At 39.0% G+C, this 12,211-nt stretch overlaps 2 protein-coding genes across 8 annotated transcripts; both read right to left on the bottom strand.

The window, feature by feature from the left end:
* Positions 1-269: 269 nt before the first annotated feature.
* Positions 270-3,716, bottom strand: LOC130689939 (uncharacterized). 4 transcript variants are annotated; one of them, XM_057512886.2, is made up of 12 exons: positions 3,700-3,716; positions 3,008-3,055; positions 2,548-2,944; positions 2,379-2,473; positions 1,959-2,322; positions 1,845-1,905; positions 1,452-1,778; positions 1,183-1,373; positions 1,021-1,123; positions 792-949; positions 548-704; positions 270-487 (listed from the first exon to the last, which is right to left on the bottom strand). In XM_057512886.2, exons 3-12 carry the CDS (start codon positions 2,563-2,565, stop codon positions 276-278), a joined length of 1,686 nt encoding a protein of 561 aa, XP_057368869.1. In that variant the 5' UTR covers positions 2,566-2,944; positions 3,008-3,055; positions 3,700-3,716; the 3' UTR covers positions 270-275. The 4 variants fall into 4 exon arrangements, with proteins under 4 accessions (XP_057368869.1, XP_057368860.1, XP_057368878.1 ...); XM_057512877.2 differs by lacking the exon at positions 3,700-3,716 and having other exon boundaries at positions 2,548-2,742; positions 2,811-3,545; XM_057512895.2 differs by lacking the exon at positions 3,700-3,716 and having other exon boundaries at positions 3,008-3,545.
* Positions 3,717-4,341: 625 nt separating this feature from the next.
* Positions 4,342-11,989, bottom strand: LOC130689698 (uncharacterized). Of its 4 annotated transcripts, none has more exons than XM_057512640.2 (17): positions 11,945-11,989; positions 10,986-11,080; positions 10,791-10,910; positions 10,580-10,738; positions 10,401-10,512; positions 10,090-10,236; positions 9,878-9,973; positions 8,398-9,809; positions 7,738-8,338; positions 7,395-7,675; positions 6,547-7,333; positions 6,320-6,493; positions 5,830-6,262; positions 5,593-5,743; positions 5,275-5,486; positions 4,995-5,198; positions 4,342-4,913 (listed from the first exon to the last, which is right to left on the bottom strand). In XM_057512640.2, the coding sequence occupies exons 2-17, from the start codon at positions 11,064-11,066 to the stop codon at positions 4,574-4,576; spliced, it is 5,310 nt and encodes a 1,769-aa protein (XP_057368623.1). In that variant the 5' UTR covers positions 11,067-11,080; positions 11,945-11,989; the 3' UTR covers positions 4,342-4,573. The 4 variants fall into 4 exon arrangements, with proteins under 4 accessions (XP_057368623.1, XP_059352059.1, XP_059352057.1 ...); XM_059496076.1 differs by having other exon boundaries at positions 10,986-11,076; positions 11,945-11,963; XM_059496074.1 differs by lacking the exon at positions 11,945-11,989 and having other exon boundaries at positions 10,986-11,141.
* Between the last annotated feature and the right edge of the window lie 222 nt (positions 11,990-12,211).

Here is a 12,211-nt window from a genome sequence, read left to right as displayed (position 1 = left end):
AAACTATATATTTAATAAGCAACACGATGCAAGAAAAGACAAATTACGAATTCGTTGTTATGGCTCAGCCATATTTTCATTTCATTAAGGTATACAGGATGTTGTAATTAAGCAGTTAAAGCCGTAAATTTCAAACTAAAAAGATTACAATGTGGTCATGTACAACTTTTCTCATTTTACTGTAATGTTTACCGAATCTCGCCACTTCAACGTTTGCTTTTTATCTTTTCACAAACGTTTTTTTTCTTTTTCTTTTTTTTTTTCCGTTGGAAAAGTTAGTACTTTCCTCCGCTTATCCCATGGTTCTTATTGCTTTTGGCGCTTTGACCATTACCAGGAAAGCCAGTATGATCGAACATATTTTTATTGAATTCCTTCGCTATGTTCCGTCCGGCATGAATGCTGAAAGCATTGTCAAAACCTTTGGGCCCAGATATTTCAGATTCCAGGTTGCGAAAGTAGCTGAATGAGCTGACTGTACCAACATCTACGTTAAGAGATAAACAATGAAGATTATCTAAAAAGAAACTTAGCTTTTTATAGTTACCGTCAACATAACCATCGTCAAAGTTCGTCTGAATGGGCGAGTGCGGAGGATTGCCGTTGACTGGACCGCTGAACTGTCTTAAGGTGGGAAGTTCTGGGCTACTATTGGTTTTTATCGGCTGAAATGGATTCGCAAAACCTACATTGGTAACTTCTTTCTTCACAGAACGAAGCACCAAATGAGCGATGAAAAGTCACGGTTAGTTGAATAGAAGTTTTTAAAAAATTTATAAATGATTACTTACGACACCACCATTTCCGTTTAGGCTATTTTCCGATAACCCGTAACCGCTATTCATAGTTGTATGAGGTACATTAACCAGAGGTTTAAATGGCCGTTGGCCTGGCGGGGGGTTATACTGGTGCACGGGTTGATGCACGGGTTGAATTGGCGGCTGTGCACCTATTTAGCAAAAACATGAAATAAGCTGCTTTCGGCGAACGCGTTCCAACAAATCAACGGGGTAAATTTACCTGCTCCTCCAGCAATGATTTCGCCGACATTTTTGGGCGGTACTGAAACGACTGGAATTTTGGAGGCATACTTGGTTATTGGGCGTTTTGCTGGAGCGTATTTCTAGGTAAAATTGTATCGATCAAACAGAATCGTCACACCAAAAATTTAACAGTGTATACCCGAGGTGGGTAGAGTACTTGTCCGTACAAAGGTGTACTAGGCTTTTTGAAGCTAAATCCTCTTAAGAAACTAGGATTGCTGTCGTTATCCACTTCCCGAACATCTCCATTCGAGGCCGTCACTGGTGAACTTCCAAATTGTACTTTTTCTTTTGTTTTGTTCTCTGTTTCTTCAATTTTGTATTCTTCTTCTAGTTCAAAAAGTAAATTACGTGAGAAATAAATGTTAGGGCTGTGTAACTAAAAGAAATGCAAATTTGTTAGTTTACCTCTTTTAAGCGTTGTAGTGCTCGGACTGCTAGTTGTAGACTGAAGCAGCCCTTTTGAACTAGGTGGTTTATTAGTCACCGTTTGAGAGTTCAATGAAGTTACTGTTAATTGTATAGGTGGACTTATCGGAATCCAATCGTTATAATTCACTGTTTTGGCAGGCACTGTATGGGTGTTAACGTATTTGTGGTTTGATATTGCGCGGGTTGACGCCACTTTGCTGGACTGGGTGACGGAAGAAGTGGTCGGATGATTCCTGGACGAAATTGCACGAAAATTTGAAGATTTAACTGAGATAGGTTGGTCCGGTCGAAGTCGTATGAGTTCTGTAAGTCAAAATAAAGTGCGTTAACTAGCTGGTGATAGCTAACCTAAAAGGTGAAAGAACTGGCCTGATTTTCCGCCAAAAGCGGTGTATTGGTTCGGGGTTCCGCCAACTCTGGCATTGTTAAGCTAAACACAAAAATTAGTTTCAACAATGCGTCGTTAATTAAAACTAGAAGTACCAGAGTGGATCCGTGAGAGCTGCTATTGAGCATGGGTTTAAATTCAAAATCCTGTCCCTTCTTCTCTAGTACTGTCGATGGGATAGGTAAAGAAGGAGAGAATCCCCCTTTAATCAAACTGGATGATGGTTGCTGATATCCTGACACGTTCCTTAATTCCGTAATTCTTGGAACATTTACATGGTTCACTTCTGTTCCAGATTTAGAATCACGTATCGGAATGAGGTTCTCGTTGTTTGCCAGTGTGTCATTAACTCCGACTTCTGAGCTAACGGGCGGACCTTCAAGTTCACTTGAAACAACAGATCCGGTATTGATTTTCGTTTTAACGTCATCCTTTGAGCGTTGCGATGAAGCTTGCGAACTGTAAAAAGCATTAATTAATTGGTAGCCGATTTTAAAGTACATTAAAGTGATTACAAGAATGATTGAAAGGCGGGAATATCCAATTGTCTGTTGACATTCGTTCCCGCTGACACAATCATTAAAAGGTGCAGGGTGAGCAGTAATTGAAGCTAAAATGAAAACATTGTGTAACAAAGATTAGTGTACTAAACTAATGTAATAACAAATATTATTCATGACTTACTAGCTGAATAACTGCCATTTTTCAGCGACCGGTTAATTTCTATGTAATGGCTGATGTAATTGAAGATGTGGAAGTGAAAACTTTCAATGTTAAAAGACACGAGGAAAAATGCGAGAGTTGTACACGTCGAATAGACACCGAAAGAGACTGATTCGTCAATCGCATTTCTGCTCTCCCATATATAGGCTCTTTCGTCTGCGGTTTGACAGTATAGTATGAAACTTTTTACTCCCTACACCTGCATTGTTATTTTTTTTTCTTACCGATAGTGAATATTTAGCTTTCGCAATTGTACTGATTGTTCAGAGAATTTGTGGTGATGGTAGTCGATTTCAAGTGAAAGAGATATCGATTCTCTGACATAATATGAACCGTGGGAATGCGAGTTCTATTTATCCTAGTTATATTAAGAGAAAAAGTATACAGGAAGAATTGTTTGTGGCCATCTGACGCGCATTACCATACTGAAGACAATTGGACTTGGGCTGCCATTAAAAGTCTGGCTGAACTAGAAAGTATGCAGGGAATATGCTTGAATAAGTATTTTCTTATTACCAAGACGAAGGCCTAATGCTATTCATATTTCTACTACTCGTAGCAGATGTTCTGCACGACAGCAACTTAACATTTAGTCGCTGTACACATAAACTTACTTGTCTTTGGTGCTCACTATAATTGAAAAAAATGTCCTGTTTAAACATCGGCTGAAATACAAAACCCTTAAGCAAATATTGGGCTTTCCAAAGACGAAAAATTGAAAAATAACTTTTTTTTTTAAATTTAGACATCACTTGTTTCGCTTTCTCCAAAACAGAAACTTACAGCCACAAATTTGGCGCCACAGGGTGGGCGTAAACAGAGTAACGTTTATAATTCAGCAAGAAGCTGGTTGGGTTTCGCCATACTTTCATTGTAATCTATCTTTTGTTAAAACCACGAAAAAGGGCGTACATAATCATGCAACATCACAATTCGCCAACATTTGGCGCTACACAGTCACAGTTTTGAAGTTTCTTTTCAAGGCTTCTCTCGTTATAATTTTTGCTTATAATTACTTAAAATATATACTAATAATATATACTAATAATATATACTTATAATATTAATGCTTTTATTGCTTATCTCATAAAAATGCACAAGGAGATTACTCACGTGAAGTAGGAAAGTAAAACGAAGGCCGCAAAGACGAATCACATAGTAGTCGATTAAATAACACAATAAACGTAGTCTGCTACGGTATGCAAGGAATGCATATGGCTGACAAGGTTGCAAAGAAATTTCATAACGTGATGTAAACGGATTTATACATCATTCCTGTCGCAGTCGTAAAAGAAGATTGAGTTTCTAGTAAAAAGTATAAAGGACAGGCCTTTAAGACATTAAATAAAAAGCTACCGTGTAGGAATGAAGAAATTACCATCTGACGACTGTTGCTGCAGTACCACCACCTAAATTTATGACAAGTGCCATATGTACATTTTTTTCTCTATTGCGCCTAAACGAATGAGCTACTGTACTACTTTTTTTTTCTTGCATCCAGTTTTGGTTAAAACCGATTCAATGATAAATCAAATCGCCCATTCGCTATGAAACTTAGTCTTGCTTATTCCTTTAAGGCAAGACTTAAGCTCGACAACTCTTTTTTTTTTGTTTCCGGGCGCTTTAACAGAAGCCTGTCTGTTGCGTTACTTTAATAAACAAAAATCCGTTTCGTTCGCATTAAGGATAGGTTTAAGAAATAGGGAAATGTCCTGACGCGAAATTGCGAGGGCGGTGCCGCACCCTTTAGGAAAGGAGCTTTTTACATGTTTTGTATTTCCGAATCTTTTAGATCACATTAAAGGTAGGAAGTTTAAATAGCAAAACGATGAAAATTAAGCTATGAAACTGGAGACGATAATAACAATTCCCCTAAAAAAACGGACTGTACACACAAATGATGGCAGAAATGAAGAATGAAAATGGTTGAAAATTACTTCTGCTGTACACAAATGTAGAAGGCCATGGCGAAAAAACGGAAAGAACACTACACCTTATGTTCCGGGCGCATGACTAATGGGCTAAGGTTAGCAGAAGTGTAATCACTTGTGACGACATGGGCTACTTCGCGGCCCTGAGCATTGCTAATGAGGTCCCTCCAAGTTTCATTCATTTGCAGTGTTTGGAAATGGCCGCAAACAACAAGTGATTCTTTAGCACGAGTCAAAGCAACATTTAGTCGCTGTAACGAGCTGACGAAACCTATATCTCCGGAGATGTGTCTTGGTTCCCTCGCCCTAACGCATGACACTATCACAATATCTTTCTCTCGACCTTGGAAACTATCGACGGTGTTCACCTCCACCCTTTCGATTTCTCTAGTACACCTGCGAATATAGGCAACCGTAGATGATCTAGATTCACTGTTGGAAAACAATAAAAAATTCTAAATACGGAAAATAACTTACTGTAAGTGGTTGGCCTCTTCTACGATTTTTTTCTGAATGCATTGCTGTTGACTCCTATAAAAGGTGATGACACCAACAGATTTTCCACGCGCAGATGGGGAATTCAAAATCAACAGTACAACTTTAGCCACCAGCAGCGCTTCTTTCTCGTTCTTATAACTTTGATCTTCAAGAATTTCTAAACCATCAATCACGTTCAACGCCCTTGAAAAAGAAATTGTTATTACAAAGGAATAAATAAAGTATAAGATAACAGTAAGTTATATGTAGATGGATATACCTGTAATCGTAACAAGGTCCTGTTCTCGGAAGGTTTTCAGCTGTTACTAGTTTACCGCCGTAAAAATATTTGGAAGGCCACTCGCAGATTGACGGTGCCATCCGATATTGCGTATTCAACATAAGAACACCCTCTTCTTCCGAATTGGTTGATGATCGCGACGAATAAAAACGGTTGAAGAGTGACTGATCAAATCGATGTCGTGCAGCATACTGTTCAATGAATACATTAGATACATTCATACATATTTATTATAAATAAAGAGAACAAATCTATTTTTGGTAAAAACGTCGCACTTGGATACTTTTGTGAACATACCTGAGATGTAACAGTAGCTGGTAGTTGGTCTGGATCGCCAATTAAAACCAACTTGCTGATGCCAAATACAAGTGGTGTGAGTGATTCAGGTTCTGTGCACTGGGAAGCTTCGTCTATTATACAACAAAGGAATGCTGGCCCATTTCGATTTCTAAAATACCATTTGGAAAAATTCAATAAGACCAAGTAGTTAAAACCCTGCAACCATTGAGAATTATAAGTAAAAGAACTCATTACTGGACGAACAAGTTTTCCATATCTCTGCTGCGGCAGGAGTTTAACGTTGAAAAGATTACTTGAGAGCCCAATATAACCTCTTTTTTCATTTGGGAACGCATTTTTTCAGAGTTGAAATAGTTGTAGTGATTCTTCCTGCATTCGTGTAAGGACCCGTCAACTCCTTCGATTTGACTTTCTAATTGCTCTAGCTTTCTTGCATGCATTCGCGCTTCATCAGATTGACCATTTTTGTTAGCGGCATCAATCGAAGCAATTAAGGTTGTCTTCTTTCTTCGTAGAACACCGCGTTCATCTGACAACGTACGAAGTTTGCAGCTTTCCGGGGATTGGTTTGTATCCACAATTTTTTGTTGACGTTTCTTTGTTAATTCTTCCAACGAGATTTTTGCAACGCTTGGATGCATTGACGTTGTAACCCCGACTCGAACAACTACGAAAAACAACATTTAGTTAGTTACTTCTGGTACTTCAACAATCCAGTACTCACTATGATAACTGCTTTTTCTAGCATCACGAACACGCATAAGGCGCGCAGCTATTTCATCAACTGCGTTGTTTGAAGGGGCACAAACCAATATGCGTGGATACTTGTTGGTCTTCTCGTAATGCATATACAACATCCGCGAAATCAATTCGACGATGACGTGCGATTTGCCGGTACCTGAAAGTCATATTTTAAATTAAGTTCAGAATAAACACCATGAAATTATTAACCTGGAGGACCCTGTAAAAGGGCAACTTTAGGTTCGCGGTCCGATGCGCAAACTATTGTTTTAGTAATTGATTCCACAGCTTTGTGCTGAACTGAATTTAACAAGTCATTCTTTCCTTCAATATCAACTGTATCCAACTTGAACGCGTCTGAGAAATCACTTGGATGGAGAATAACGTCGCAAAGTGGTGACCGAGCCAAATCAGCATTTAGGATAAACTGTTTGAGCACGGTGCTTAAGCGCGTTATTTTTGTGATAGTGTAGATTTTGTCTAATTCCTTGGGAACGTTTGAAAGCTTCACCAAAAGGACAAAAGACATTCTCATGTAAGTTTCATTCGGCCGTCTGCATGATTCCAGCAGGCGTGGATCAGTGTCGTCTTTTCGCCAGTTCCTGAACACTAGCTGGTCAACAACACCAAAATATTTTGCTGGGGGCTTTTGTGGTGTGATAGGAACGCTTATAGCTACGAGATCTTTCTCATTTATCCTCGTTGCCGCTAAAGCTTCACACCGTAAAAAAGCGAAGCCATTGCATGACTTAGGTTTGGAACAAACCAATACTCTGATAGGAGCCGGTACACTGCCTTCCATGTCTTTGCAAAGAATGGCCCATGTCTCATGGAACATGAGTGACTGGAAGATGGTGTAGTAAGCCTCGAGACTGTCATAGGCTGACACCACTGGAAGTAAAGTCAACGCAGGAAGAGTTTGACCATTTTCCCTATTTGCTGCCGCCAGCAACGGAGGTGGTTCATCATTCTTCTGTTGTTGTTGGAGCTTTTGTTGCTGTTCAGTTCATGACGCAATTAAATTACATATTATCATTTGTAAATAGAAAATCTGTTACCGCAATCCAATTATAGTTCCAGCAACAAATTCTGTACAGTATATCGTGTGTTAGCGCCGTATAATCAACAGGACGGACAGGTGTTCTTGCTGGGAGTGGCGGAGTTGGTGGTCGGGCCTCAATTTCGTAAACTTTATTGTTTGCTTCCACAATCGAGACCTTTTTCCTCACCTTTGACTCGTTATTCCAGCCATGATATCTCAAAATACCACGATTACCGTTTTCTAATGCAGACAGACTTAAAGAACGTATTCTTTTTTCGCAATCTGAAACATCATCAACTAATGTTAAGTACAATTAAGGTATCGCATGTCAGCAAACATAAAAGAAAAATCAAACTTACCCGGCATAGGAAGTTGAATAGTTTCATCGTGTTGAGCTGGCGATCCAGCTTCTTCGCGGTTACTCTGTTGACAATCTGGCGCTCGTGAATTTGATGTAGGTTCTCGATTACCAGCAAGTCTTGATGCCACATCTTCTCGACGCACGTTTTTAATCCCATTAGGAGGACCCCACTTTTTGTTCTTTCCAAGAGGTAAGGCTTCGTCTCTGGGTCTGTCATGCCGTCTGTTGGGGAACTTGGAAGATAACGATCCTCCATTTCTATCGTCTCCATCACAACTAGTTCGTCGGGCTACTCGTTTTTGAGGTTTCTTGAAGGCATATGAGACGGATGTAGATTCATCGAAAACATTCGCTTCGGCTTCATTCAATCTATCTTCATCACGGTCAGGATGCTTCCTTTTCTGTGCCGATGTACCTGGGGAAGGAGATGCTTCTTGGCCATTGGAAGACGGTTCAACCGTTGATTTCGATAGCTTTGGTATGCAGAAGCCTGCTAATGCAGAAGTAGAACCTTTCTTTGCACATTCTTTAGACATTTGCTCTTCACCGACAAGGTCCTTCAAAAACATGTCTCCTCGGGACTTTTTCGTAACTTTAGCCTATTATAGAAGAACAGTACAAAAAAGAAAGAGAAAGAAAATAGTTTCAACAAAAATACCTTCACTGGGTTTGCAGTAGATGATTTTGGCGCTTTTGGTACTTCAATACGCGATTTAGATGGCAAGATTTTCTTTCGTGGAACTTGAATTGGTAGACTACTAGTTGATGGCCTATCATCCGTCTTCTTCGTTGCCTCATGTACACAACGTACATAACTCTCCATACCCTGCTCTTTGCACATTTTCTCTCGAACTGAAGCAATGCCATTTGTTTGCTTCCTCTTACGGGAGACCTGCGGTCTAATTGGTATTATCTTGGCTATCCGCGGTGTTACAACATTTGATGCGACTGATTTCTTCCGTTGATCATCAGTTTCTTCTGGCTCTGACTGGTTTTCTGATTCTCTTCTCGCAGACGTACCTGCAGTTGCAAGGGTAAAGCGTCCTCTAGGAGGATTATGCAAAGTAAGAGGTTCTGTTGGGAGGGTTGTTTTGCCTTTTGGGGTAAAACGCCCAGATTTGACTAAACTATTCAGTTTGTCCACATCAGTTCCTCTTTCACTAATTTTTCTGGACAAATTCGTTTCTTCCTCATCGGATTCTTCCTGCGCGATTTCATTTAAGAACGCTTGGGACAGCTCAGGAAAGAATCGATCGTCTTCTTCATCCAACGAATTTGATGTGACATTTTCATTTGTCTCCAACGGTTTTGCGGCATCATGAGTAGCAGAAGAAGGTTCTGGAACATCAATGGGTTCGAGTTTGAAGCGGGTTTGGGAAGAAAATGTTTCTTCATCACCGGAACTTAAAATAATTACGTCATCATCGGAATCTGGATAATGATGGGCACGATGTAAATCAGCAGTGCCCACCTTCAAAATTTCACAGTCGCCCACAAACTCTTCGACATTTTCAACTAGCATCGATGGAGCAGGCGACATCCTACGTTTAGTGCCACTGTCATCAGAAACCACCTTCTCCTCCGCTTCTAGACCGCTAGAAAGCTTTTCTACAACAAATTTCGATTTGGTAACTGAGTGATCTGAAGATGCATTGGATGTAGAAGGTATTGGTGATGGTATGGCCCTATCCTCGTCACTATAGTCATCAAGGCTCGACTTAGGCTCTTCAGGCTTAACGACATCTTTCAACCCTTTTCCTTTCAACTCAGCTTTCGCACAGGGAATTTTCGAGAGATGATTGCCGTTCTGAAGTATTTCTTCACCTTCTGAATCTGAATCCGAAATACATCGCAACACACGCCTTTTGCCTTTTATACGCTTTTTCATGTGTGCTTTCCAAGTGCCATTGGTACCAGAAATTGTGAAATGTTTTGGCAATCCTTCGATTACTACTTTACATGCCAATTTTAGTTTCACATCGTCCAAAGACGGGTGTCTTGAATTTGGTACGGCAGAAGAGGCCTCGGAGTCGCCATATCGGTTACGTACTTGAAATTCTTTCTCGGGCTCTAGGAAAAAGTAGAAGAATGCTCAATAAAAACGAAGTCAAAATTGATATTACAATATTCTGAAATACCTCCTTGGGGAGGTGGATCTAAATGGGTAGAATGTTTTTCAGCTACAACGGATAGCTTTTTTGCAGGCAATACTTCTTCCGATGAAAAAGGCTTCTCTATGAGTAACGTGACAATAAATCTTTGTTTGATAGGAATCAATCGATGCCAAGAAATATTGAAGGCATATATAGTGTATCTTCTTTAATGGTATTGAGAGATTGGGAAGCTATACCTGACATAACTAGCTGTTTCCTAGGCAATTCTTCCAAAGAACATTTTGTAGAATCCTTCTGAGCATTTCCCACTAGCCCAGACACGCTTGGTACTACAACATTATTGTTTTGTCTATCAACAGAATTTCCCAGAAGATTCGGTTCTCCTGTAAAAAAAACACAGAATAATCAGAAAACACGACGAGTACCTACTCTCGTCTAGTCTCTAATAAATCATTGTATGATAGGCTAGTTAATCTACATGAATTGTTATTTTTTATGCTTTGCTCCTGGGTAATTGAAACCTGATTTATCTTGACAACAGTGCTACCTTCAGAGGGAGAACCAGCTTTAGACGATGATTCTTCTAGGGGATCACATGTAGTAGTACCAGTGATGGCAGCAGGAATAGGTAATTCAACAATTTTAACAGCATCATCACCCTACATTTGTAAATCCTTCCTGTTACTCCTTTGAAATTAATAACATTGTAATAATTACTACAAATACCTCACTTTCATTTTTTACAGTAGTTTTCAAGACGTCAAAAACATAGTAGTCTAATTCTGAAATATCAACTGCTCCAACTCCTAAAACACATCCTTCGGGCATGGAAGTAGGTGTATTTGCTGGAATTCTACTTTTGTTCAAGTAAACTCCATTCAGACTCTATGAAAAAAATTCAGTTATGATACTGGGATGGAACAACTAATTTACATACCTTCAGGTCTTCAATTGTCCAACAGTTGTTCACATATCTTAAAACACAATGTTCTCGAGACACTGTCTTGCCATTACACACAATGTCCACAGCCCCTCCCGCCTTCCGTCCGATTGTTAGCTGTTTAAGAGAAATACTGCTTGTAAGTCACGCAATCACTAAATTGTTATTTAGCTTATAGTAGTTCAAACTCACTTTTTCTCGGGTGCCTAGGAGTATATTTAAATGATATCTGCACTCTGCATGACCATGACGTTGAAGATACCAATCGTCCATACTGATACATCTACCTATTTAAAAACACGACATAACTGAACTTTTGGACGTTGAAATCTAAATACTATACTAGGATTAGTAGCGTTCACCAGTAGGTTACTTTCTCCCAAGACTACAAAGTAAACAATCCGAAACGTAGTCTGCTTCTCTAAGCAATTATACTTTTAGCCTTCTGGGCTACTTTTACTACACATTCCTGATCGACAGTATTATCGTGTTTAACTACAAGCTTTTTTACCAAGTGTTCGAAAAACGGCGCCTCACAAATTTTATGCGGGGAAAACGAACGATGTAAAAATTCGCGATATTTCCCCGACGATTCCGATTTTATGGACTTCGGTAATTACAAATTATGCTCGTTTAATTTTCTTCATTCAGTTTCTTTTTTATCTTTTCTATATTTTTTAATTCTCAAAATTATATCCCATCTACTTCCACGTCACCATGGCATAAACAAAAATTCGCCTATAATAGAAAACCACATATTCTGCATTTTAGCTTGCAACACTCACTTACCTTCAAAATAATCCTTTTCTATTACATAAGATTTTAACTTACCGTGAGATTTAAGGAAAAGATTCCTCTTGTCTACTATACTTACCATCAGACTTCAATATATGAAGCAATCAAATCCCTTTTCAGATAACCGTGATCGATCTGTATACCGCGTAGTATGGGATTACTTTTCACGTTTAAGCAAAAGCTCTGAAAGACTTAAATAAAGAAACAAACTCACCTGATAAATGAATGTTAGGGGTACTAATTTTTTACTTGAAAGCCGATAAGCAATTCGTACACATCCCACTTACATATCATTTTATTTCAATTTCCTGAACGTCATACAATAAATGGCTGTAGAAAGATAAATAGATAGTTACCTTTACGTTTTCGATAACCAAATATCGACTATCGGCATTTAAAACCTAGTAAACCAAGAAAAGTTGATCAGTTATAAATTTTATAGACAATGTGAAACTATAAACTACCAAGACCTTTTTAAGTGTATACTATTCCCAAGACAATCAAGAAAGACAAATGATCATCTCCCTTGTTTAGTTATTTACGGTTATTGGGAATCCATTCGTAAGCTTAACGAACATATTTTTTAAAAATGTTGCTCCACCAAAAAGAGCCAAACCCGAAAG

Source organism: Daphnia carinata, chromosome 7 (assembly GCF_022539665.2).
Source record: "Daphnia carinata strain CSIRO-1 chromosome 7, CSIRO_AGI_Dcar_HiC_V3, whole genome shotgun sequence".
NCBI classification, from domain to species: Eukaryota; Metazoa; Arthropoda; class Branchiopoda; order Diplostraca; family Daphniidae; genus Daphnia; species Daphnia carinata.
This window is presented reverse-complemented; position numbering and strand designations above follow the sequence as displayed.

Coding starts and splice junctions, on each gene's coding strand:
- LOC130689698 (XM_057512640.2), bottom strand. CDS start 11,066: ATGGACGATTGGTATCTTCAACGTCATGGTCATGCAGAGTGCAGATAT. Junction 10,911..10,985: donor TCCTAGGCACCCGAGAAAAA/GTGAGTTTGAAC, acceptor TCTCTTAAACAG/CTAACAATCGGACGGAAGGC. Junction 9,974..10,089: donor GAAACAGCTAGTTATGTCAG/GTATAGCTTCCC, acceptor CGTTACTCATAG/AGAAGCCTTTTTCATCGGAA.
- LOC130689939 (XM_057512886.2), bottom strand. Junction 1,374..1,451: donor CACTACAACGCTTAAAAGAG/GTAAACTAACAA, acceptor TTTTTGAACTAG/AAGAAGAATACAAAATTGAA. Junction 705..791: donor TAAACGGAAATGGTGGTGTC/GTAAGTAATCAT, acceptor CGTTCTGTGAAG/AAAGAAGTTACCAATGTAGG.